The sequence below is a fragment of the Caloenas nicobarica genome, chromosome 14 (assembly GCF_036013445.1).
Source record: "Caloenas nicobarica isolate bCalNic1 chromosome 14, bCalNic1.hap1, whole genome shotgun sequence".
Classification (NCBI taxonomy): Eukaryota; Metazoa; Chordata; class Aves; order Columbiformes; family Columbidae; genus Caloenas; species Caloenas nicobarica.
This window is the reverse complement of record NC_088258.1, coordinates 8,931,869-8,959,185: the sequence shown is the minus strand read 5'-3', so window position 1 is coordinate 8,959,185 and position 27,317 is coordinate 8,931,869. Positions and strand designations below refer to the sequence as shown.

The window sequence follows — 27,317 nt, the reverse complement described above, 5'->3', positions numbered from 1 at the left end:
CTTTAAGATAAATATTAAAAACCCTGTTAAGACCCCACTTAAAATCCAGCTGCAATGGCTACAACTTCTCTTTGTATTTTATGCTTCATTATCATGCCTTGTACTTTCCTTGTGGTCCTTTGTGGTTTCTTTTAGATTGTAAACCTTCTGGGTAAGGGATTTGTTATCTGTTTGGCAAAAGCCTGCATTACCGAACTGTGTACATTTACAACACCATATAAAAGATTAGTACTTTATTGGTCACTTAAGCATTCCTAGTAAATAATCTTTAATGTGGCAGTTATTTATCCAGTCATAAACAGAGCACTGCTGCCAAGTCAAGTCAAATAAACACTGCGGAAGACCTTCATCTTTAAAATGAACTCCTTTCTGTCCCAGCCATTTCAGGCCTTGCAAAAAAACCTCAGTCACATTGTTACTGAGCACAGGACTGTTCTGACCTTAAGGGGTTCTCAAAACAATTGTATCTAATATTTGCACCGAGCTTTTCACTGAAGCCTCTGCAAGGCCGGTGAACAGCCCGGTCTCCAGTTCAGGACCACAAGCCCGAGGCCTCCTCACCCTGCGGGGCCTCACCCAGCAGCCCCGCCTGCACCGCCCCCCCGTCACCCCTCACAGCCCCCATCACCCGGCTCAGCCCCTCGGCGTTGCCCTCACTGCCCTGACCCCTCACAGCCCCCATCAGCTGTCACAGCGCCCTGACCCCTCGCAGGGCCCTGACCCTTTGCAGGGCCCTGACTCCTCGCAGTCCCCCGAGCCCCTCGAAGCCTCGCCGGTCTCTCGCCGGTCTCTCGCCGCCCCCTGCCAGCCCTCACCGCCCTCCGACCCTTCACAGCCCCCTCGACCCGCACCGCTGCCCCCGCGGCGCCGCCCGGCCCCTCTCACCGCCGCCCGCTCGGCCTCAACGCCGCAGACGCCGCCGCACGTGCCGGCGCCCGCCCGGCGGAGCGCATGCGCACGCCCGTCCCGCCGCTGCCGTCGCGCCCTTTGCGCATGCGCGCGGCGGCCGCTGGGTTCCCCCGGTCCCGCCGGAGGCGGCCTGGCGGAGGTAAGGGCGGCCCCGGCGCCGCCGGGATGCGGCGGGTGCGGCTCCTCCGGCACCGGGAGCCGGCTGGGGATTGGGGGCGGGGGGCGGAATTCGGGCCGTGCAGGACCGGGAGGGGGCCTGTCCCGAGCCCGGCCTTCGCCGGGTCTCGCTCCCGGTGGCGGGCCGTGGGGCGCCGGCCGTGCCCGGGGAGGAGCTGCCGGGGCAGGGTCGGGACGCGGCCCGGAGCCGTGGTTTCCCCGGGCTTAGGTGGCCGCGGTGTCACCGGGGGCACCTCCGGGAGCTGCCAGTGTCCCCGCTGGCCTTGGGAGGCCGGGGATTTATTGGATTTAGGCTTTTGGTTGGTTCCGGTGCGTGGAGGCTCTCGAAGGCGTTTAAACGGCTTGCGGGCGCCTCTGGGTGTGGATGCGCAGGTCAATGCTCATCGCCGTTACACTTCATTTTTCTGCAAAATGTGTCAAGATCGGGGGATGAAGCGAAGGCGGATCCTCTGGTTGCTGGTGATGCTCACCCAGATACTCAGAGTTTACACTTATTCTGGCAGCTGGTCGCAATGGAAGGGGCAGTTTTTATTCACGTGAAGAGCCCTCTAAACCCAAAGCTTGTATTCTGCAGCTTCTTCCTTGAATATTTTAAAGTTTCTATCATGAAAGTACAATTTTGTTCAGAGTTGATTTTCATGTTGGTCTTTATCTAGGAACTGCTCTCTGAAACATATGTGTGTTTATATAGCACATCCTTAAGTGGACAGTTGCTGTTGGGGTATTGAGGCTGCCAGGATGTTACCCGACAGAACACTGGATTTAGGGCACCCACTAGAACTTGCCAAAACGTTCCTTGGCCTCCCTGGGCTTGTAAACAGGAGAGCAAATAACCAAGTGGCTGCAGGATGTTCAGTTGCCTGCAGCCCCAGGTGGAGTCTGAGGGCAGCAGGAGGGATGAGATCTTGCAGGTGCCGTGATGAAAATGAAGCGGGTGGTTCTGTGTAGAACCATATTATTTTAAAACCTTGTATTTTTTATGTCTAGTTCCCACGGGAAGCTGGAGGATCTGAAAGCTTTTCTGGCTTACAGGAAATTCCAGTAGGATTCTCAGAGCACCCAGGAATACCCAGAGCACAGAAATGACATGGATCATATCTAGGGCTCTGTATTATCAGAAAAGGAAGTTTCCTGTTGTTAGAATTTCCTTCTTTGTGCAATTGGTAGCAGTTAGACTGTGTTGCAAAGACTTCTCTCTAAGGTAGTTAGTTACTTTGCAGGAACAGCACTGATAACTCAAATCGAAGGACTTCAGCAACATTTTTTGTCAGCTCTCTGTTACTGCCAAGTAACACATGATACTTATGTCCTTTGTAATTTGCTAAATGGCTGTGGATAGTATTGCACAATAGTTAGCTATTGGAAATCTTTGTACTGAATGTCTTTTCTGTCATTAATATTTGAAAGTTTGTGGGTGTTTCTGCAGCTAGAATTTGAACGTGAGGGAAAGCAGCTTTCTGCTTCTCTTTTTTGCTGTTAATAATTAAATGCTGCCAAGTAAATGTTTCTAACAGGCTATCTGTGGACCTGTCACGTGTTTAAGCACCTCTGCTCATCCCAGCTCTCTCCTGTTATTGCAGCCTTTGTTTTCTTCCCATGGTTGTCTTTGCTTCTTCATTCTGTTAATTTGAAAGCCTGAAAGAGCCTTCTTCCCCTGATCAGCCTTGTCATTTGGACTTGAAAGAAAACTGGAGGAAAAAAAAAAAAAAGGTATTCCTGCACTAAAATTACCCTGTCCATAAATTTAAGGCAGGCAAGCAAGCAAAGCAAACCAGTTCACACTGCACATGTCTCTCACCACTTCCAACACTAAGGTGACTTAGTGTTCTTTTAAATGTCTGCTCATTTAGAGATGCCTTTGTTGTCAGGTTCAATTGCAATATTCTGACACATTTGCATGGTGTGTGACTTGAGGGGGGGATGTGCAGTAGAGTTTGTCTCGATAATGCTAGACTTTAGCTGTTTACTCACTTTGTACTTGACCAGGCAGTCACACGACCTTTCTGATATAAAAATAGACAGACCTAATTGCACTATATTAATGATTGACTTGCTTGGAGTCTGTATATATTGGTGGGAGCACATGCTAGAGATGTCCAGCTGTGGAATCAACTGGTTTAAATTCTCTAAGATTAATATATGAAAGTGCTTGTATCTGTGATGTTCACACTCTCAGGCTTTACCGTATCTTATCTGTCCTCCTCTTGCTTAGATTTCTTAAGTTAGAGGACAATTACCTGAGCTTTTAGTCAAGTGGCAAAAGACCAGGTTGATTCCCACTGTCTCAGGAAAGAGACTCAGAAGAAATCTCATGTCTATATTAATGCTTATGTCTGTATTAATGAGCATGCTTAATTGTGCTTGGAGTGTATGCGGCTACATAACATTAGCAAATAGGTGTAACTTCGGTGTAGCTACGCCAATGCTGGATTATTTTGTTATGTTTTTCAGGGGAAAATGGCTTAAGGGAGAAATGACTCATACACAAGGTTGTAATGACTGTATTTTGCAGGAAGCTAGAACTGGGGTATTTCAAAGTCTACTAAGCTGAGTATCGTTTGTTTGAAAAGAAAAATAATGCTTCGTATGCAACGGTGACATCCCCAGAGAAATCCTCTAGATGGCTGCAATGATTTACCCTGTAGTGTACTCTTATATCAGGTCTATATCAGTTACTCAGGAAAGTGAGACATTTCTAGACTTCGTCCCAAAAGAATACCAAAAACCAGCAAGGAGCAGCTAATCCCCTGTTGTTATTGGTAAACTAGTATTAAAACATTGTATTCCTGGAGCCCAGTTTGTGCTCTACACAGTGCCTAGGGCAAATCATAAAGAGATCGAACAGCATTTAACCTCGTTAAAGCATCCATCGAACTCTGTGTGCTCTGCCGCAGGGGATCATCACTCCAGAATGCGTTAACACGGTCCAAATTGCTCTCCTACACAAGACAAACTAGTTGTGTTCAGCTGGTTCTAGTGCTAAATTGAGTGCTTAATTTTGGCTCTGATGCATCCATCTTCCTCAGTGGTGTCCGGCATAGGAAGTACCTGAAGCTGTAGACATGACAAAACATGCTCTGATCAGGTGTTGGGGGAAGCGAGGCTGGCACTGTGGTGGCCAGTCTTGTTTGCAGATCCACGTAGCAAAGATGTCACAGTGCAGTATGCTGCTGGAAGTCTGGGCATGGGGAAAACTGCAGGATGCACCGAGGTACCGGGGGAGGACAGTAACTGTCTGCTGGTTGTCTTGTATGCTGCGCTGTTACGATCTTGCTTTGTCCTCTGTCAGATTCTGTGGTCCATGAAGCAAACATCTTGGACGTGGCTGAGTATTCCTCAAGGATGGGAAATCATCTCAGAATTGTTGGTTTAATTTCCTTTTGCTGCGATGAGGACTAATAGCTAGGAGTCTTGAGGAAGCAGTTCTCATTATCTGCTCGTGTGCCTTCTGCACGAATTAGTTTAACAAGGTTATGAGAGAGAGTAAGTATGGGTCTTTTCCTTGGCAACAGCACTACTCAACAGTATGAACAGCAAACAGTATGCTTCAGGTCCAGGACTTTAGCATTAGTCTTGATTTGCAGAGCAGCAGAAGAAAATATTTGATTTCTGTTAGCACATTATAAAAACACATGGCAAAATTTTGGTCGTCAGTATGTAGCTGTATCTGTACAGTACCTAGCAAATAGCTGAATCCAAAGTGTTGTAACTGTCCATGGTTAAGATGAAAAATGTTATTTTCCAAGTTTGGGGTTCTTGTTATATAGAGCAGCTACACTAGATTTGAATGACCAGTCTAAGTAAGCTATTAATCTGTAGTCAAACTTTCAGAACCTAAAGTTGCAAGAATACCTAAATGGAATAGGGGACAAGGTTTAATTATATAGTTTGGATTTTTTTAGGAAACTTTTGTGTTTATTAAAAGCAATATTAAACCACGTAACCTTAGGTTTTAACCAAAGTTAGAATTTATTTTTTTTAAGTTTAGGATGTAAATATTTTCCCACTGTGGAGTACTGGATGAACTCTGGATTTGAAAGAAATAATTGTCCTCTGGGTTAGTTGTACTTCAGAAATTTCAGTTTGCTAATTCCTGCATTTTGGATAGAAAAAAAAAAAATAAAAGTCCCTAGCCGTGTTATCTGTAGTAAAATTGTAGCTTTATATTCTCCTTAATGAAGGTAGGTCATAATTTAATTCTTATGTTTTCCTGCTGATGTTTTTTAGACAGTTTCATAGAATTTTTCATCACAGGCAGTGTGGGACTTTTGACTGTCACACTTGGCTTCACTGCTGTATATTTTATACAAATGCAGCGCAGTTTTCAGCTGTCTTCTGAAAGTAGCCCAGATGACAACAAGAAGATCCAAGATAATAGAATGGAAAATGTGGCTAGACTAGCAAGCTAAATATTTCCCAAAAAATTAGTCACTGACTTGAAATGGTGCCAGTTCCAGTTACCATGGTTATTCCATGGTTTTGAATTGTAATGATTGCTTCATAGTTTAAACTTAACCTTGAAAATTCTTTTGCCTGTTCTGCAGCCATTTTTGGTATATCTTCAATATAGGTTTTTCTAGTTCCATTTCTCACTTGTGCGATTTGTTTGGGGTTTGGTTTTCTGGTTTTTGTTTGGGTTTTGTTGTTGTTTTGGGGGTTTTGGTTTGTTTTTAATATATTGCACTTAACCGAAGCGCTCACTTATAGACTGATAGATCTAATAATCTCAAAATTGTGCGGCAATTACTAAGAAAAAAGCTTTTTCTCCTTATTCTGTTCTTCTGTGTTAATTCCTACTCTTTCGTAAAGCTGAGTCTGATTAGAAAGGGTAACGACTGCTTCCCCTTAAATAAGGTAAATTATACATAACTTTCAAGCTTTGTCATTGTTATAAGTAATTTTTTTGCTAATTTTTATGATCCCCTTAAGTTCTGTTCTAAGAGGTACCTGAAAGCATTTCAGTTCTGTGCGGCTCGGGTGCTGACCTACCCCGCACGTCCAGTTAGAGGATAATCACCACAACATGATACTCACCTCTCTGAAGTTACTTCAGCAAGAGGCAAAGAGGTTTGTTGCAATGAGGAGGTATAAATGGCTGCCTTTAACTGTATCTTTATAGAGACATTTCATTCCAAAATGTTATTTTTCTCTTCTGCCTGTGTCTTACCCCTTCTTTCTATGTTAAAGCTACTTTAGGTGAACTCAAGTTTAGGTGAAGATGGGACATTGATGCAGACACGCACTCTTACACAGCCAGCCTCTGTTTTCACTCCTTAACTGACACCCCAGCCTTCGGTCTGTCCAAGTTCAGCAGCCTGCACTGCCTGCCTGCTCCCTCGCAGGACACAGAGACGGGCAGGACGCAGCTCCAACCAGCTCACCCTTTGCTGCTGAACACAGACAGCTTGTGCCTCCTTGTCCCACCAGCTCAAGGTTAAACATTGCTCTTTATGGGGTTGCCAGCAGAAAGAGAACTTTCCCAGGGGGAAGGAAGGATGGAGGAAGTTTTGGAAGGAGTGGGAGGAGGAGATGAAGGCTGGCTGGAATTTTCCTGAGATTTCTTGGGCTCTTCTCCTTTGGCAAGTAAATACTCTCCATTCAAAGCCTGCTGGCTTACAGTAGCTGTTGGCACGGTGTCAGGAGCTATGCACCGTTACACTGAAGCACGCTAATTCTGTTGGTTTTGCAAGCACAGTTAAGAGCTGGTCATGCTCTGGCAGTCTTGGCAATGCCAATTTGCTTTGCTGTCATTTTTTCTTGCAGCATCTAGAGATTTGAAAAGCATAAGCAGGCAGACCTACTTGCAGACCCAGCGGATTTATCCCAGCCAAAGTATGTAGAAGGCTGTAAGCTCAAATCAAAGGTTCTGGCAGTCTGACTTCCATTCTCTAGCCACGGACATCAGTGAGCTTGCTGAGGAGCACATACTCATAAATTCATTAGTTTCTGGAATGGGCAGTAACATCTGGAGGGAAAAATGACTGTTCGATGCAACTTCTAAATATGCTGGTGTCTCTGAATGATAGAAAGTAAGAAAGGAAAGAGTAAGGAGGAAGGACAAGAAAGTTTACAGGAAAAAGGACAGTGGAGATGTAAGTCTGAGCATATTAGAAGTTGCCTCATATGATGGACATTTTACTTAACCCTCTCTAACATAAATGTAAGCAGCTCCCAAGGGATGATGGCAGACGGGGGAAGCTGTTGCGTAATGGAGACTCCAGCAAGCACAGGATAGTATTAGTTTCTATACTGAAGTGACCATGAACAGAATGGTTCATCTCTCCTTGCTTTCATCACTACTACACAGGATTAAATTTATCTTCTCCACAAGGATCTTATTAAAGAAAATGAGTTTCTCTATGATTCCTAGATGGAAAATGACAGAAAAATGGTATCCTACCTTTACTGTCTTTGCATGTGCAGAAGACAGGCTCTCAGATCGCACCGAGAGGGATCTTTTTCGAACACTGCAGGATATCTCACTTTCAGAACTGAAGTCAGGACACTATGTTGCCTCTTTTAATTACAGTCTGAGAATTAGTTTCAGGCGTGGAAGAATACAACAAAAAGAAAAGGTCAGCATTTCCGTATTGCTATTACATTGTACAAAGGTGACTCAAAAAGAATCTTCTTTTTATTAAATAAAAAAGAACTGAAGAAAATATTTGGTAGAGAAGAGCCATCCAAAATCCTTCTCCAAAAGGCTTCCTTGTATTGCTGCCAACCTTTTAAAAGAGGAGTTAAATTTTGGAGTTTCAGCATGTGATTCCAAAATACCCAGATTAATATTTAGTCAGAATCTAAAACTATCTGAATTAAAAGTATGGCTGTCCAAGCTAATGCTAATTGTGTGTCTACAAACTTCTGCCTACTTGAGGCAAAGTGTTTGTTTTACTTTCCTGTAGTGAAGTAGGGAGGATGCGTTGTCTGTCTTGATGGTGGATCTACAGGGTGTTTCAAAAAGGTGGACCCAGTTTGAGATCACTGTAACTTTGAAATTGGGTCCATCTTTTTGAAACACCCTGTACTTTGTGAGTTTCAAATCATTTTAGTGCACCTGTTGTACGAAAGACTGTGCTGATAAATGTCAAGTTTCATGCATTCACCAGTCTGTTAACACAGGAATGACTAAGGTTCTTTGGAAGCATTTCAGTAACTGTTTTTGTTGATTTAACCTTGCTACATAATATCTTAATTGTACAAAACAGTTTTATAGGCCTGTTGCATTTTATAAGGATTATCAGCCTTTGCAGAATGTGCAGCATTAAGGGCTTCCTGGCTTTAATCTGGCACTGAGGACACAGTGGCAGAGATGTTTCAGCACTGGGCAAACCTGCTGTCATTAGTGCATTTTATTCTATCTCCCCTTCTAGTTTTGCACTGACTTGATCAAAGCTGATTCAGGTATGGCCATTAGTGGTTGCAGTCATGCTGTCTGCTGGGACACAGATGTACTTTAGCGCTGGAGTCAACTGGTAGGTCATGTAAACGTGTGGTTTGAGAAACCAGAGAACTTCATCTTTGAGCTCCTGGTGCTGTTGCCGTGGTCTGTGTGTTTTTAAAGTCTCCCAGTGCTGGTGAGAGTGGGCCCTCTAGAGGGTGGTTTGATCATAGAAGTGTGTGCCCGGTCAGGACTAGAAGTCCAGTGTGGTACTCAAGAGAATTAAGAAGCAGTTTCATGAAGCTGTTTTAAGATGACGTGAGCCTGTACTGCCATCAGAAAGGATGGTTCTGTCCTGCGCTCATCTTAGCACCAACGTTGATCTGGCTGGCCATACAGCTGTGCATCTTGCTTATCCGATGGAAAAGAAAAATGGTACCGGATTAACAAGCGAATCTCAGTGTTGTGTGGCCACATGAGTGCTAGTACAGCATGAAGAAATGGCTAAGAACACTGGCTGGGGCTAGCAGGGGGTCAGCATCTCTTGTCACTGGCCTCACAATCTTAGAACAGTGTAAGCTGCTCGTGAGACTGCATCCTTGTAGTAAAAATAACAGTTGCTTCCCCAGAGAATTAGGAAGAGAGACTGCAAACAAAATGCTTCGTAATGGATATTTTTGAAGTGAGAAGTTAACGTAAAGGCCCATGCCTCAGTTTGGACCTTCGGTTAGGGAGATTAACTCCTGTGAAGATGTCCCCAGAATCAACCTCTTGGCTGGCCATTGCTAAATTACTTCAGTATGAGTTATTGACAGAATGAAAGTAAAGTTTGGCTTAAAAATAAAAAGCCATGTATCTTTAACTTTCTTTACTTTACAAAACAGTTCTGGCATTGCAGGAAAAAGTTGAATGTATGTGTGTGTTCCTAAAGAAAATGGGAGATTACCTTTTACTTAAACCTCTCTTTTTTTTACTTTTCCTTTTGCAGGAAAAGTTGGAAGTCATTTAATGACCAAATAAGGTCTCAATTCTCATGATTTATCTGATATGCTTCTCCTGGAGCCATGGATGAATACAACCGCTTTGTGGATTGGGACAAAATGGATGTTACTCTCCAGAGCCAGGATGCGAAGGAGCTAACCTGCACGGAGTTCCAGGAGCTCAAGCAGCTGGCCCGGCAGGGCTACTGGGCCAAGAACCACTCTCTGAGAGCCAAAGCGTACCACAAGTTAATTAGCAACATCCCGTGCCGCACAGTGACCCCAGACGCAAATGTGTACCGGGACATAGTTGTGAAGATTGTTGGAAAACGTAACAGTAGCTCCCTTCCGCTGCCAGAATTTGTGGATAACAGCCTGGTCCCCACGTACTGCTTGAATGCTGAAGGCATCGGAGCAGTCAGGAAGATCATATTGTGCATTGCGAATCAGTTCCCAGACATATCATTTTGCCCAGCACTGCCTTCCGTGATAGCTTTGCTCCTCCACTACAGCAAAGATGAGGCAGAGTGCTTTGAACAGGTTTGTCGTATCCTGGCTTGCAATGACCCATCTAAGCGGCTCATCGATCAGACATTCTTAGCTTTTGAGTCCTCCTGCATGACCTTTGGTGACCTGGTGAACAAGTACTGTCAGGCAGCACATAAGCTGATGGTGGCAGTGTCCGAGGACGTGTTGGAGGTCTACTCCGACTGGCAAAGGTGGCTCTTCGGAGAACTGCCGTTGGTGTACGTTGCTCGGGTCTTCGATGTGTTTCTGGTGGAGGGCTACAAAGTTCTCTATCGTGTCGCGCTGGCTCTTCTGAAATTTTTTCGCAAAGTCAGAGCTGGGCAGCCCATGGAGTCTGACAGCGTGCAGCAGGACATCCGAGCTTTCGTGAGGGACATTGCCAAGTCGGTGTCTCCAGAGAGGCTTCTGGAAAAAGCCTTTGCTATCCGCCTCCTCTCGCGGAAGGAGATCCAGCTTCTGCAGATGGCCAACGAGAAGGCTTTGCAGCGGAAGGGCATCACGGTCAAACAGAAAAGGTAGGGCCTGAGTGATCTTGTGAGTTTTCCCAGCGTGATGAGCACTCAGTCAGTCCTGGGTGACTGGTGGGGAAGCTCTACTGGTACACACTGGTATCTGTGCTGGTTTGTGGTTTTTTTTTTTCTCTGCAGAAAAAGTCAGCAGCCCCAAAATTAAGCATTTCTGAGACTGTAACAAGAAGTGTAACTGAATGTTATGATACAAGAGAAACAAAGCAGTTTCTCAAAGCTTTCTCAGTGATTAATTTATAATTACTTTTTACAGGTACATTTTAATTGCAAGTATTGTCTTTCACAAACTGTTTTTAAACTAAAAGGCATTTTAGCAAAGCTGGAAAAAAACACTGATAAATTACTTGGAAGAAAAGTACCCAAAGAAATGTGCAAATTAATTCTTAAATATGAGATAATTTGTATAAAATGCCAATTTAATGCTGCCCAGTACTGTGAATTTGGCAATTTCTTTAGTGTAATTAGGCAAATACTGTCCCAACTGGGGAGGTTTTGCTTAAATGGGAATTTATTTTAACAGAGCAAGGAAGAAATAAGTCTTATTTACAGATTACTTTTAAAATTAGACTGCAAGCCTCCTGAAAGTCAAGAGTATAATAATCATAGGTAGGAGCTGACCTATTTTGTGATAGGTTCATGTACTGTTAAATAATTATTTTTGAAAGAACGATAAAAGAGTAGGAAAGGATACTAATCCAAAAGTGATTGCATAATCACAATTTCTTTTCAGAAATGGAGGAGTCAGCTGTGAAACTAGTAAATGAAATCCTGCTCCAACGTGATAATAAAAGCCACAATAATAAAAAGCTTGGCTGAAAGACCTCTCCATGTGTATAGGAAAGGCAGCAATGTATTAATCTAAACAAAGTTAGCATCTTGCTAAGTGCAAATGTATGTGCAGGTAAATACTGATGTTGTAGACATGTTCTATTTCTCCTAAGGTGCTCTGTGACTGCAGAAAACTTCTCCCATCCGCTTTTGAAATCTAAATGTTGAACAGTTTTATCAGCTGTCCTGACCTCTGAAGGGAGGATGACTTCTAGAAGTCTGCTGGGGTCAGTAAGTGTGATATCTAGAACTTGGTGTTCTAGAGGGACTTTCATTTTCTCTAAATCTTTAAAAATCAGAAGGTACAAGCTACTGATGTATTAAGACCTTGCAGCCAATTGTGTTGCTGAGTTAGTTACAGTAGTTGCAAACAGGTATCATTCCATGGTACCAAAACACATACTTAGCAGGTTTCAGCCTATAAAATAATCTAAATGTTAGCTGAACCTCTTTCATGTGCCTCAATACATGCAAAGTTCCCTCCAGTCTTTTCCAACGGTTTACTTTTAGACTCACAGTTTAGTTTACAATTAGCTTGTGCTTTATTTCGCACATATCTTGGAAGAGACCCTTCTGTTAGTCTCAAATATTTCAAGGCCTTTAGCCACTGGAATGTCACGTCAGGTAGAGTTCAGACCATTGTATCTGGGGCTTGCAACCAGACGTATTAAGTCTTCTGATGTGTATCTTCCTGTAATGAGGTTCAGAAGAGTTGTAATATCCTTTCTGAGTGTATTCTTCAGCAACAGAATGAGAGCTTCAAATTTAACTATTAAAAAAAAAAAAAAAGGCTGTAGAGGTATTCTCGCTCAGAACAACAGTGATGCCTTCAAAGCAAGATACAGTAAATTTATGCCCAAATAATGCCGGTAGTTACAGAATTGCTACTGAAAAAATTTCTCCTCTCTTGGCTACTTTTGTAAACATATTGGCACTTCTCAGTTTCCCTGGCAGGGCGCTGGTGTGAACGTGGCTCAGTCTGGATCCCCGTGTGGGCAGATGTGGGTGCTGGAGACAGGAGCTTTTCTCCAGTCTTTGATAGGATGTGAGTTCTCTTGCCCACATGTGTTTGGCCTGGGCAAGGAGATGATGAGTTATTTTCCAGTCACATAACTACAAGCAGGTAGCAAAAAAGCCGGGGGGGGAAGGACATATTTTAGCCTGTTTGCTTTTCTCATGCTCGGTGATTCAAATCAAACTTAACTTCGTTTCTCTCCAGGGTCCTTTCATTCACTTAGTCGCAGATGTAGGAAATCACTGATCTCTTCTATCTTTTTTTTGTCTTCTTGTACGTTCTCCTTCTGTCAATTCCACACCCACTGCTCCCCTCCTGCTTGCAGTGTTGCGTCTCCCAAAAGGTAGGTTAAAACACTTGAATCTTTGCTCTGTGCTGGTTTCTCCTGTCTTTGACTGATTATTTTTCCAAGCAGGGCAGCAATTATAACATCGAACTGCTGCATAACATCTCCTGAATACACTCTTGCAAAGTTAGTTCAAAGCACCTGCAAAGTTGTAGGATAAGGGATCATGGGCCCAGATGGTCACACAGCACTTCCATACAGCAACGGAAGCCTGTGTTTTCCAGAGTGGAAAAGCATAATCATGGGATGTAAGTCCTTTCTACGCTGGAAGAAAATATGTTGGTGTTTGGTTTTTTTTAAAGCATCCCATGTAACGCGTCTTCAGAATTGTTAGGCATCGTTCCACATCCAAACCTGGTGTATGCCATTGCAGCAGATGTCAGACATACTCAACTTTTTTTCTGCTTTGCAAGCGTTCCACAGTTAATTGGAAAGATGTTGGACTGAACCCAACTTGGCACACTCCTAAAAGTGACTTGTCTCTATTCATACCAGATTATATTTATTTTTAAGTAGGTAGGGCTTTTTGGAGGCAAGAAGACAAACTATTTTCCTGTGTCAAGGAGGTCAGAGTTACTCAGCCATATAGCATTAATAGTTAATGAAGTCATTCATCAAGTCTTGGCCTGAAAAGCAAATCTTAAAGAAGAAACCCCATTGGATTGTGATACCTGATAAGCAGAGAACTTGGAAAGGAGAAAGACTGCCCTGTGAGTATTAAGTACCACAGCTGTATGGGTTTAAATTAATGCCTTTGAATCTTCTGGCCTTGTTGCAGGTGCCCTGAGTTAACTTTAGTGAGTGATGCACACTAATATTTGTACTAATTTATAAAATCAAAGCTGGAATTCATTTCCTCATGTTTTTGTGTCTGAAAGAACACCTTAAGAGACTTATGAAGGCATGTTTCATATCATATCCTGTGTGGTGCATATTTTACCTCTAATAAATTGGCAGGTTGTTAATTCCAGCCAAGTAAATCTTCAACATCTGTGTATTATTTTTCTGTAGTTACAATGTTCAGAAAGCAGCAGAAAGCCTTGATTTCTGCTAGGAGCCATGTAGTTTGGGTTTGAGGGGACCTGGGTAGATGCAGGGTGTCTGTTGACATCTCAACACAGGATTAGGTTTCAGGCTTATACGCCTCATATGGCTTATTGCCAGTTATGACTGAGAAACAATGTATCACTTCTAGCATGCATTTATGCTGTAACTTAAATTATAATGGATTTTAAAGATAATGCAGACCAGAACAGAGTAGAGCAGGAAGACGTAATTCAGTGAGTCCCCTCTTCAGGAACTGTGAGGTCTCTGAAGCACATTGTATGAATGATATAGCTGTAAAAACAACAGTCCTATGAAAATAGCAAATAAGCTCCTTTATTAAACATTTAAATTGTGCCTTAAATCTAATTTCCTTTGGGATAATAACAGTTGAGCATGTCTTTCCAACATCAGCAACCAATAAAAAGTTGTGATGTCAATCCCAATAAGCCAACATGAAGAAGTGAGAAAAACACTAATGCAGGGTAAATCTTAATTTGTTCCATTCTCGTGGTAAGCTTGAATTCAGTGCCAGTCCGAATTTAGTGTTCTCTCAAACTGCTGGTTTTTTGCCAGATAACCCTGAAAGACCTCTGGTGTGGTGAAGGCTAAACTTAATTTTCATCAACCAGTGCAAACCAACTAAAGCAGATGATGTTCAGTGTCACTAGAGAAACACTGTCAAAAATGAGAGGTTAGACACTTCCAACTCTCATTGCAATTTTCTGAACCCCCCTGCAAACAAGCAGCACTGAGTTTGGTTTGGTGTAGGTGCAGGCTGCGGATTGACCCTGCTCTAAATCCAGGATTGGGTTTCAGTCTTAAGGACCTGCAGCTGTGATTTATAATGGGGAAACAGCAGGTCGTTTTCTTTCAAATCCTTCAGTCAAGCTATGGTCTAGGTTTTGCTAAATGAATGGTGACATTAAATATAAAATGATGCACCTTGATATTCAAGGCACCGGAACAGCATGCCTGGGATTGTTTTAACTGGCCAATACAATGGTAAATGCTTTCCTGTAAACCAGAAAGATCTGTTTGTAAACTCTGCGGAAAAGTTGTAGGAAGACACAGGATACTGGAAGTGATGTGTTACTGTGAATACTGCTGGACATTGGTTTGAGCGGCTTCTGGGTAGGAAAGTCCTTAAATCAGCAGTTCACAGTAGCCAGGAGGAGGAACCAAGGCAAAAGAAAAGGTACACTGAGGTCAAGAGCTTTTTAGGAACAAGTGCTTAAGTTTAGTTTCCCAAACAGATCACATAGGTGCGAAAAAAGTACAGACCAAGCATACAAATAAGTAAGAGGTTTTCTTGGTTGAGGTTTCACAACTTTAAAACTCTTTTGATATTTACTACTAAAGCTAAGCCTATTTGTCATCAGTACCTTTTCTCCAGAAATTCACTGTAATAAACCAGTTGGCTGCCCTGAATATTTTTTAATTCCTTGAATGTGAGAGAAATCTAATTTCTGATTAACTGAAACCAAGGCTTTGTTTCTCTAGCTGCAGACCATGGTGTGAACTGTGGGGTTGTCATATGCAGGGACAGGAGTTGGACTCGATGATCCTTGTGGGTCCCTTCCAACTCAGGACATTCTATGGTATATTTTATGGTACCAGCCAGGACAGGGGGGCCTGAGACCCAAAGTAAGATTATGAAGATGTGGGTTGGAGTCTCAGCTCATACTGTGCTTCAGTTGATCTCTCCTGCATGTCAGCTTGGTGTGTTTAAAAGCACAAATTATGTCCCGGCCAGCGATACTGTAAGTTTTAAAACCTATACTTGCAGCTTGCTTAAATAGGTGTCCATACAAGTTTCTTGCTAATTAAATGATGCAGGGTAGTGAAGCAAGCAGTGATTTGGTTTATTTTGCTAGAGGAAGCAGTTTTGGTGGTTTTTTAAAGTGACCTAAGGAGTCACTTCATTAGAAATGCTGGTACTAAGGCAACTACAAAAATGCTGCTGATTTCTTGATGCTACAAGCAAGAAAAATATTTTTTTAAAGTATAGTTTCTGTGTTTTAGGGAGCGAGCTAAGCTCAGATACATGCAGATATGCAGCATCAAGGTTCTTTATGTTCCATGAAACTGAGAGGAAATAAATGTGTAATTGTAAAAAAAAAAAAAAAAAGGAGCGGGGTGGGCAAATACTTGCAAGTGAACCATTGCATGCAAAGCAAACCGCTTAAAGCTTCATTTAACTAATGGCTACCCAGTAATTTAGTATCTTGTGTAAGTTCATATGTCACTTCCACCATGTACTTGGCTGTCACCCTTGCATTTTAAGTCTCTAACATCGGCCACAGATACAATAATTCTTGTTTAATCTCCAGGCTTCAAGTTTGTGTGCTTATTTAATCTGAGAAATGAAGGTTCATTATTATTATTAATAATATGTTTAAAAGCCGTGAATCAGTTGTCATAATTTTATCAGACCCCTCTGAGGGGTGTGAGGGTTTGCTTTCCAATGTGAGTATCTAGTGTTCCTTCATGTTTTCAGGCTCTCTCTGTAACCACGAGCCTAGGAACTTCTTTGATTTTTAATGAAGTGGAAGCCATTGGTAATTACATATTTCCAAGGGGTGGAACTTTCCACAAGCTTCAAATATTTGCCTTGGATTAAAATTGCTTAGCCTGCCAGTACTGATTCCTCTAAAATTTTGGAAGGTTTTAGGAATTCTCTAATTCCATGCTACAGGCAGGACCTCAGAGCAAGGTAAAGTACTACCTGTTCCTTTCAGATCCTGGCTGCTTCTTTAGATATTCTCTTCTCTACACTTCAATGGTTCGAATCGATGATCTTGAGAGTCTCTTCCAACCAAAATGATTCTATGAATCAATGAAATACTAGCACCAGTGAGACTGTCGCAAACAGCAAATACAATTTGATCTGTTTAAGGTCATGGTCATCCTAGCTGGCTCACCATTATGTCCTCTATAAATAAAAGTACAGGCTACAGCTGCCATACAGAGGAATTGCTCCAGGTATTTCAGTGAGACCAGGTCACTACCTCTCAAGGATTATGTTCAGCTGCAGTAGTTTATTATCTTCACTAAGTCATGGCCACCTAACCCCATGGGCTGGAGCTTTGGACAACGGCGTATTTACGAGGCTCTTTTATTGTTCTGCTGTCTTTGCATGTTACTAACCAGTAATTGAATACTTGTTTTGTTGTTAAATTATTTGTTCTCAATGTTCTGTATTGTATTTCCCAGGCAGAATGTGCACTTAGCAGTTCATGCTGAGAACTTCAAGTCTGAAATTGTCAGTGTGAAAGAGATGCGAGATATCTGGTCATGGATCCCAGAGCGATTTGCACTTTGCCAGCCCCTCTTGCTTTTCACCACCTTGGAACACGGCTGTAGTCTGAGCAGGTAAGGAAAACCTTCCCCGCTTTACTGTAGGGCAAAAAAGAGCAGGTGGTGAACTGTTCGCTGGATTGACAGAAAGGCCATGCCTAGTCAGCACTTGATCTGAAAAATTATTAGTGATGGCATGTAAATGTGACAAATTCCAATTGGCTACAACATTTGACCAGGATACTTCGTATGTTAGAACGTGGCAAGCCATTTTAAACGGTCCAAGACCAACTGGAAAAGTCCAACCTGCATCAGTTCACAGAATATGCTGGTCTGAGACTGGGTGTTTCCCCACGGGGTGTGAATGGTTTACCTCAGGGGCTGCTCTGCAGGCGCTTTTGATAGATAACCACAAACTGATCCAAAGAATAAGGGAACTGGAAACTGGAGATTACCTACGAATCTGATTGTTGTTATTTTAAAAGTGGAATAAACACATGAGTTCTCCTTAAACTTGACACATGAGACTAAAATCCTACAGCTCCTAATAATGACTTTAAGGTCTGTGGTTGAGCTACTGAGGTGGGGAGTGGTCTGCTGTCCCAGCACCATGTGCCTATGAAGAAAAGCAGAAGCAAGCAACGAAAATGCATCATAATTATTTTCTATGAAAACTGAAAGCTCTTCAGACACAGCCATCAGTCCTCAGGACACAAATTCCTTTCGGTTGTCTCAATTCAAAACACTCTAAAATGCCACTGTTGTGATAGCTAGTCTTCTAGCTATTCTGCAGAGGCCTAAACAACTGTACACAGAATTGAGTAGAGAAGAACTGCTGGATAATATTTGTTTGCACTCAACTCTGTTATTTACAATGGACTGTGGAAAGCATTTATAGAATATGCTTAGTCTTCAGATGTCTTTTTTGCTGAGCCGTCAGTTGGAGGAGGTGGTGCCTGACGTTGAGGAGGAAAAGACCTGCAGTTGGTGGTAGTTGAATGCTCATTTTTGTGTGCTCTGTACTTCAGGTTCTATTCTCACAGCGAGGGACATGAACCAACTCTTCTCCTCATCAAGACCGCAGCAAAAGAGGTGAGTGAGGTGAAAGGCACTGATGACATTAAGTATTAAGCAGTGATGTGATGCTATATTATAACATACAACTGTTTATGGTAGAGAAGCGAGGGACCTAAAATTGCTTGGGGTTTGCTTCTTTGTTTTTGTTTTTAACAATGCATGCTTTAAATGGTTCCATTTGTTGGTTATGGGGCTATGCATTTTTGGGTAGAGCTTGTAAACTTGGTCTTGTTCAGCTTATTTCTCTTGTAAGTAATGTGGGGTGATGGACTAGAGTAACTCCTTGAGCCCTTGGACAGACTCTCTTAATTGCAGAATCAAAGGGAGAGGCTGGGGAACTGTGTTAAGAAACTCATGAAGATATTTTCATTTTCTCTAGGATATGAGGAGAGAATGGTATGAATAAAAATAGACTACAGAATGTGGAAATAATAAAAGCTTTATCTTCATCTTATTCTTGTTTAAGAAAAAAAACGGTTCTGTGATCCTCAGGGGGAGAGCACACAGGTGCCTTATCTAATGAATGTTGGTTCTCTGCTCTACTGTGCCTGACAATACTGGACAACATTGTGTGAAAACAGAAGCATTAGCTTCATCTCATGTTTGTTTTACACATTATTTTTTTTAAACAAAGAAAGCTTCCCAGAACCTCCAAAGGAGGATACACAGGTGCTTCCTGTAAGGAGTGTTGGTTGTCTGCGCCACTGTGCATGACTTCTAAATATTCTGTGTACAGTGTTAAGCTGTTATCGCAGCCTGTGCGCTTACATTTCAGCTTATGTTCCTGCAGGATGGCTGCCTATGAAACAAGCCCCTTTCTACTTGTATTTGCATCTACCTAATGCCCACGTTCCCGGCTGTTGCATAGTTCTGGGTACGGTTTCTGCCCACCCCAGGCCTGCATTGACGTGCCTATGGCTTATAGAGTGCTCATGGTATCTAAAGAGAAGAAAGAAAAATATTTATTATTTTGCTTCTTGCCTTGGAGCATGCCACAAAGTCTAGCTTTCTAAGTGGTGCTGGTTTTTACGGCATGGTTCGTTTCTTACCCTTAAAAAAACCCAAAATCCAAACAAAGAAGTAGGAGAAAAGTGTGGGGTTTCTTGTTTGGTGGCTGTGGATTTTGGTTTTGGTTTTTTGTTTGTTTTGGTTTTTTGCAAAGGATTATATTCATCCTTCGTTCATATGTCTACTGTTACATTTTAGAAAGAAGAAAATTTGCTTTCTTATTTTATGGCTCACATGCACTTTGGGCACATCAGATCAAACAGGGTTCTGGAGCATCTTTTTGTTTATGTGCATAATTTCTATAATAAAACTGCTCTTCAGTAATTTTGTCATAGGAGCTCTGCTTGTAACACTAGGGGAGGCTAAACAGCAAATGTACCTTAGAACAATTCTGTTTAAACAAAGTTTCTGGGGAAAAAAAAAAAAGCAGAGTTGCTTTCATTCCATTCTTAGAGCTTCATTGTTTGGTCTGTGTGCACTTGGCAGGGATGCTTGTTGCTGCTAGTGAGAAATTCTTCTAGTGCAAACAGAAAAGCTCAACCTTCTAAGACTCCGTTTTCCTTTATTGGAAACGGGTGAACTCCATACTGTTTGAAAAGGCTGCTTTAAGTATCTGAGCTAGCTCAGCATTGGTTTAGCTAAGCTGATGTTAACCTACAGACTCCAAGGCTACTGTTTATGACCAGAAAATGTTCAGGCAGAAGAACTGCTCATACTGTAACTCATGACAAAGCTGTTGCTTTGGATGCCAAAATGGGGAAGCGAAAGTTGGGCTGTACAAGTTTGGAGTGATTTGTGGTTTAGTACCTGGGGTTATCTTGGAACATTTCTCCTTTAAGGCCTCAGAGATGTGAAATTGGAATTTAAGGGTACCCACCAGTGGATTAAAACAGTTTAAATCTATCTTTAGATGTAAGTATTTGTGCTGCCTCAATCCACTGATACAGATTTTGAAAATCAGACCAAAATAAAACCTTCAATTCTGGCCGCTGAAATGTTGCTGTCAATTGGTTTAACACTTTCTCCTTCAATGGAAAACCTGATGGTGCTGTTTGTACTAGGTCTGTGGTGCTTATCTGTCAACTGACTGGAGCGAGCGCAGGCGAGGAGGGAGCAAGCTGAGTTTCTTTGGAACTGGGGAGTGCTTTGTATTTAGAGTAAGTAAAATTTTATTGTCGCTACTCAACAGTAATGCAGAAGCGCTTTGCTGGCATGAGTAACTCTCTGCTTCCACTTGAAGAGGCTGGATTATATGCTCTCCTAGTTTATAAAATCTACTAAACTCTTAATGTGGAGGAGAAAATTTTACTTTTCAGTTTTGTGGTAAGCCTTTTTCTCCCCCTGTGCAGAATATTTTCTTAGAAGATGTAATAAGGTAACTCAGACAACACTACATCATTTCTTCAATCACCTAAAAAGCAAAGGTATAAAGAAAGAAAATGATATCTGCCCTAAAAGACAGGTTGATCCAATCTTTACTACTGATCGTGCAGGTGGAGTCTGAGAGGTCTGAGTGTTCTTTGCTGTGCGGAGCTCTCTGCGAAGTGCATGTGCCCTGACTGAAGTTTTGCTCTTCTCTGCCCCTGTGCAGCTGCAGCCAGAAGTGGAACGCTACGAGTGGGTGATCATAAAACACCCAGAACTGGCCGCAACTGGTTCGGAGCCAGAAAATCACACCTCACGAGCTTCCAGCAGCCTCTCTTCCAGCAGTGTCACATCAGACACCTCGTGTCGCCTTTCTCCCTTCCTATCGGCTCGGCACTTCAACTTGCCTTCCAAAACAGCCTCCATGTTCATGGCTGGCAGCAGCGAATGCATCATTATAGGTAAGGGAGTGGAGCATCTCCCTTATGAGGAAAGGCTGAGGGAGCTGGGTCTCTTTAGCTTGGAGAAGAGGAGACTGAGGGGTGACCTCATCAATGTTTATAAATATATAAAGGGTGGGTGTCACGAGGATGGAGCCAGGCTCTTCTCGGTGACAACCAACAGTAAGACAAGGGGTAATGGGTTCAAGCTGGAACACAAGAGGTTCCACTTAAATTTGAGAAGAAACTTCTTCTCAGTGAGGGTGACGGAACACTGGAACAGGCTGCCCAGGGGGGTTGTGGATTCTCCTTCTCTGGAGACATTCAAAACCCACCTGGACGCCTTCCTGTGTAACCTCACCTAGGGGTTCCTGCTCTGGCAGGGGGATTGGACTAGATGATCTTTCGAGGTCCCTTCCAATCCCTAACATTCTGTGATTCTGTGATTCTGTGATTCTGTGAAGTCGGTGTGAGTATTTGAGCATATATCCTACCAACTCTTCCTATCCAGCTTAGATAAGAGAGTCACCTATATTTACCATGTATGTATTTCAGTATCACTAGAGTTAGAGGTAAAAGTGGCCAAAACCTGATATTATTACCCAACAAAAATTTTCTGTGGGAAAACTTGCATATCAAGGATTTTAGAGTGAGATAGTAACTCATAGCTTTAAGCATAGCCATACCTTCATACTGCCTAATTCATTGTGAGAAATACTTCTTGAAGAGGAGCATACTTTGCACTGAGGTGTTTGAAACACAGGGTAAACTACAAAACATGTTAATTCTCCTGGAACCTTATTTGATTCCCCGATGCTGCTGACGTTGGCAAAAGCCTGCTTAGTAAAGTTATCGTCTAAGTGGGATTTACAAGGAACAGGTATCAAATTGTAGCCATCCTTCTAGCAAAAAGCTTTACTTGACACTTGTTGGGAGAGCAATTGGCCGTGGTCATTTCCCCTGTATCATCGAGTGCTGGCTGGTTTCCCACTTAGCAGCCTGTGCTTAATCAGCGGTAAGTTGGGCTGCTCCAGTATCAGCTGGGCTGGTGAGAGCTTCAGTGCGTAACTGAATTAGGAATCGCTGTTAATGATGTATCACAGATATTTCAGAAATCTTTACTGTTGAGCATATATTTCACCAGCTCTTCTATCTGCCTTAGTGAAGAGAGTCACTTATATGTACTATATATTACATTATGGGTAGTGATAAGAGAAATACAAGCTTGGGTATTAGATATATAGAAATGAATGCTGTACACAATTCCAGCTGTGGACCGAATTGCCACCCTTTTGATTTTTCAGATTTTTTTGGTAGCTAGTCTTAAATAGTTGCTCTATAAGCCACAGGAAAATTGTCCTTTTTGTTTTCGTAACACATTTCTGTCTAAACTTATTTGACTTCACTGTGTTCTCTGACTGTAAGCTCTGTGCATCTTGGCATAGATCCACGGGCTTTTAATTCTGATGTGTTTTATATGATTTAGAAGACGAAGCCAGTGCTGTTACTTATTGATCTTGTTCTTCTCTCAGCTTTGATTTTTGATTGTGAATAGAATTCTTTGGGGTTTTTTTTTTTGACTACAAGGAAAATATGCATTTGGTAGCTTCAAGGATCCTCCAGCACTGAAAAACAGATCTTAAATGCAAGCATTGGAGTCAGGCTTCTTGTTCTTGCTGACTTGCATTACTGTTTTTTTAAATTAAAAAAAAAATCATTCTGTTCTGATTGTGTCTTTTAAAAGCTATGCATTTGATCATACTCTGTTACACCTGATGACAGCAAGCCAACATCATTTAGGGCTTCCAGTTGTTCCCATGAGAAAAACACTTAAGTTCTTTTTTTAAAATTAAAAAAATGTAGATATATAGCAGTTTCCATGCTAAGAAATGCAGAGACACCCTTACACTTGTCTTTGTCTCTTGGCAGGAGGTGGTGATGGCCAGGCTCTTTACCTCGACGCAGATCTGAACCACGGAAGAACCAGCCACTGCAATACTTTCAATAATCAGCCATTGTGCTCTGAAAGCTTCCAAATCTCTGTCTTGGAGGTGTGGGGCTTCAGGGACACCATGAATGGTTGACATGACTATCATTAATCAACTAGTTTTCAATTTTCTTAGGATTCCCAAAGGAAATTCTAATGCAGGAGCCAAGTTGGAACACAATTTCTGCTGGGCTCTGTGTTTTTTATTATAGTATTACTTGAATGCCGGGCCTAGTTGTTTACTTTTATATGAGAGAGGTCAAGATGAAGTAACGTATCTGATTAACTCCTTAGCTCTTTACCTATTGAGATCTGGATTCAGGTCCTGTTATTAGGTAAAAACGATAGCGTAATGATTTCAAACCATCCTAAATGCACACAAGTCTGTATTGCAGGATAGGTTTGCGGTTTGATGCGATTCCTCGGAGGCACAGAGCTGGCTGAGTTGTGCTGGAGAGCTGTGTGCCACTGGCACCGGGATCTGACTTGAGCCAGTAACATCAAATGTCCGCTCACAGGGAGCACTGATGACCTCAGATTTGATGTAGAGCAGTAGTTCATAAAATCATTGCCCTGCTGTAAGCCGACATCGTGTAGACAAATCGCGAGTTACTATCAGTACCATTTCGTAAGTTATGAATGCCCATAGTTATCCTTCTTGTACCTGAACCCTTGGCACATTCCAGTTGCATCTGTTTGAGGAGTCTGCCTCTGAGGAAGGCATCCAGACTGGACAACAATATCTCAAAGGCTTGATTTTGTTTACATTCCTACTCCGTATCAGTATAATGACTTCAAACTGACGCATGTTTCAGGCAGCTGAAAGCCAGAGCGTATATGCAGTGCTCAGAAACTTCCCGTTCTTTTTCTTTCCTGGAAGCTGAAATGGAGCTTTAAATCTGAGAATAACTGTACTGATATCGCTATGTGTTTGGGGAATTAGACATTGCGATACAGAAGCTTAATGCTCTTGCCACAAGTAAATGAAGGGAAGTGGCAGGGAAATACTCTATGTGATATTGTTCTGGGAGTGGACGAGTTTCCCAGGAGAACTCTAGGTGACACTGTTTCTCCATATCATGAGTCTTCCCAGTGATTAGATCCTGAAAAGGTAATGCTTTTTTGCCAGCAGTGTTCTGCGAGGGTTTGGATGATGCAGAGAGGCCTCTGCTCGTTCCCAAGAATTCACACAGTTCTCTGCAAACATGCCTTGTGGCAAGTGATGTCTGGAGACAAATGCCCAGTGTCTTTATCTGAAATTGGCGGTATCTGCTGTAGAACTTCTCCCACATGAAGCACAAGTACATAAACATCAGTGGATAGTCCAGAGCATATGACAGGATGCTCTCAAAGCTTCAGAGCTGGTAAGATTTACCACAACAGGTAAAATGAGGGGAAAGAGGAATTGCTGGGTTTTTTCACGAGTTCAATCTAAAAAGTTGCTTTAGAGTGGGGGAAATGTTATTACTACTTAGACTTGAAGTTCATTAAAAGGAAAAATTAAAAATTTATAGTGATAAAATCTCAGGCTGGACAGGGTCATGTTAATATTCAGAAGTCACAGGTGTGAGTCTTGTTGGTAATGTTGGCTTGTTTGCTTGCCAGCAATGAAAATACCACGTGTCATGGTAAAGCGTTGCCTCTTGCAAAATACATGAACAAACTTGGTAAAAATGTGATTTGCTTCTGAAGGTGCCATTTTGAATTTTTGTCAAAATAACTCTTTGAAATATTAGACTTCATACATAAGTTTTACACCATTTATATTTGCAATTATATTATTTCAACCTGTTTGAGAGTCAGCACTGGGCCTCTCTTTCTTTCTTTCTCACTTCCCACTCAGTGAGTTCTGTCCAGCTGTCTTTTCATAGGTTTACCATAAGCTTGATTGGACTGGAAGATATAATTCAGTTATACTTATGTATTTTCATGGGGAGGAATTTGAACAGTCATATCTGGCTTTTTACAAATACTGTCTGATGCTGCCTCCTATTATTTTTTTTTTTAAAGCTAGCTGCATCACTTTGCACTTGCCAGTATCCCACAGGCTTCCTCAGATAAAAGAAATCACTAAAAAAATGTATCCCATTTAGTAGGTTCTCTTAAATGTAAGTGGGATTTCAGTTTTGTCCATATCTCCTCTCTTTTGAGCGTGTCTGAGGTGCCCTTGAAAAAAAAAAATCAAAACACAATAGCATTAACTTTCAGCTTGTTAACGTCAGAAATTTCCTCGAGCTGTGTGTTGGCAGGATTTGTGGGACTTTAGTATTACACTCAGAATGAATAGGTTTTATCTGGAAAATCTTTCCTGCAGCTGGCAGTGAAGTGATTTTCTCACTCCCCATCCCTGCCAGACACAACTAACTATGTCAGTGAAACCTGAGTACTCTACAATGTCTTAAGCCATACCCAAGAAACACTGTTCCTTTCCCTGCTCTGTTCTTGGTGCACAAGGATTTGCATGTTTGAAATCAGAAGTAATTCACAGTTGCTCAGAAATTCATCATAGGATATTGGTGTGAGAATCCGAGGAGCAGGACTGAAAATCGTTGAGGTTTAGGCATCTGAGTCTCGAGTGTCTCTCAGGTGTCAATCACAGGCCTCAGCTCAGCTTTTCTTGTGCCGGATGAGTACAGATTCTGGCCCTCCCGGCAGCCAAGGTCCACAAAAGACCTGGTTTTGGTAGCTTACCTGGGCAGCCAGCCAGTCTGTCGCATGGGACTGAAGGTGAATCTTCATTCTTAACGTAAGAGGTGATGCTGGGTGGCTGGCGGTGTCCCCAGCTGCTCTGTCTGTGCATTCACAACTGGCGTGGGGGTGTGTGGAGCTCACACTGTGCCCAGAGCAGCTTGAGCCATGACCTGGATGGGTTTGCAAATGACAGCAAGGGGTAAAGGGTTAACGGGTGATCTTCCTCCTGCTGACTATTCATGTTCATCTCGATCTCAAGGCACATGTTGCAGGGAGGGGTTTAGATGGACCCAGCAATACCCTGCTGCAGACATCCTGCAGAGACTAGTGTGTGTTTTAAATGCAAAAAGCCTGAATAAGCAAGAGGCTGCAATAATCTAGCAAGAGGAATTGGACAATGCTGTGTCAGGTTTACGAAGTCCTTTTGTTCAGTAAAAATGAACGTTCCTTTTCATGTGCAAATCCTTAAGTGTAATTGTTGTTATGGTTGTGACACCTTCACTTGGTTTTCTTTCCAGTAGTGAAGAGGCTTTTTCTTCATCTGTGTAGTTGATGGTTGTTGCTGACCAAGTGTATATCAAAGTTCAGGTAATTAAGCCGACAGTTTGTGTTACATGCAAAACTCTTGAGGTGGAGACCACAGACTGGTTTTTAAGACGACGACTACAATAGGCACCTTATCAGAAAGTTAAAATTATCTGAAGTACTGCAGCTGTGAAGTGTTTTGGTCACGTTGTAACTGAACAACTGTTGACGTAGTTTGTGGTCCTGGATTGCTGTCCCACTGGCAGCAATGACAGCCGGTGCCAGTGTCCTGGGTCAGCTGTTTGGTGTGCAGCTGGAGAGCTGGAGTCTAGGCATCAGCTACCATGGTTCTTCAAGAGCATATTTGCTTTCCTGTGAAGCTGTTTTGCTTTGTGATAGCCTCTTGAAGGCAGAAAAGGATAGACACTCCTGACATCAGAAATGCGAATTTACTGTGAATGGCATCTAAGCTGTTTCCAGGTCACAGACCTTTTTCCAGCTGGTAGCCAGGCTGGCCAGACTTCATCACTGGACCCAAAACCTGTCATTCCGACAGATCATGCGCTTCAACACACTCCCTTTTCTGATGAAGCACGTTAATTAGCCTCTTATTAATAGAGGCCAATTAACAAAGGGAAGGGGAAAAACCCCCATTTCCTATCTGTTGGGATAACTGAAGACAAATTGGAGGGACAGGCAGTACTGCTCTTTAATGAGTTAAACTTCATGCCAATACAGATCTGTGTTTACCCATGGAGGGATGACACTTGCAGGCTGATCAACTGCTATTCGTGTGCATGTGTTGAAATTATGTGCTTTGTCCTTGGAAATCCATCCTCTGCTTTGATGGGGAGCGAGAATGCCACGACCAGCGGGGACCACGAGCTGACCTGCAGCCATGGTGCTGGGAGAGCTCAGCTCCTGTGACTCACACACCGTTCTTGGGCAGATGGGAGGTTTGGACACCTGGCAGTTAATGCTGGGATGCCTTTCTGCAAGCTCCGTGTCATGAATTTCAGACTATTCATAGTTGAGATGAGTGTGTGTATTACTTGGGGTGATGTTTTTCTTCGGATGACTGGTGATGTGCTGCTGAATTGGTTTTCTACCCTACCATCAGAATTGCTGCCCTATATTGATGGTATTTTTGTCACTGTGCAGAATCTTATTATATTAAAAGGTGTTTTTG

At 42.5% G+C, this 27,317-nt stretch overlaps 1 protein-coding gene across 3 annotated transcripts; it reads left to right on the top strand.

Annotated features, from left to right (window-relative positions):
* Positions 1-1,000: 1,000 nt before the first annotated feature.
* On the top strand, positions 1,001-27,317 carry TBC1D24 (TBC1 domain family member 24). Of its 3 annotated transcripts, none has more exons than XM_065644974.1 (8): positions 1,001-1,048; positions 9,456-10,490; positions 12,671-12,688; positions 16,952-17,110; positions 18,064-18,127; positions 20,182-20,277; positions 20,712-20,946; positions 22,855-27,317. In XM_065644974.1, exons 2-8 carry the CDS (start codon positions 9,532-9,534, stop codon positions 23,007-23,009), a joined length of 1,686 nt encoding a protein of 561 aa, XP_065501046.1. In that variant the 5' UTR covers positions 1,001-1,048; positions 9,456-9,531; the 3' UTR covers positions 23,010-27,317. The 3 variants fall into 3 exon arrangements, with proteins under 3 accessions (XP_065501046.1, XP_065501048.1, XP_065501047.1); XM_065644975.1 differs by lacking the exon at positions 1,001-1,048 and adding an exon at positions 2,746-2,796; XM_065644976.1 differs by lacking the exon at positions 12,671-12,688.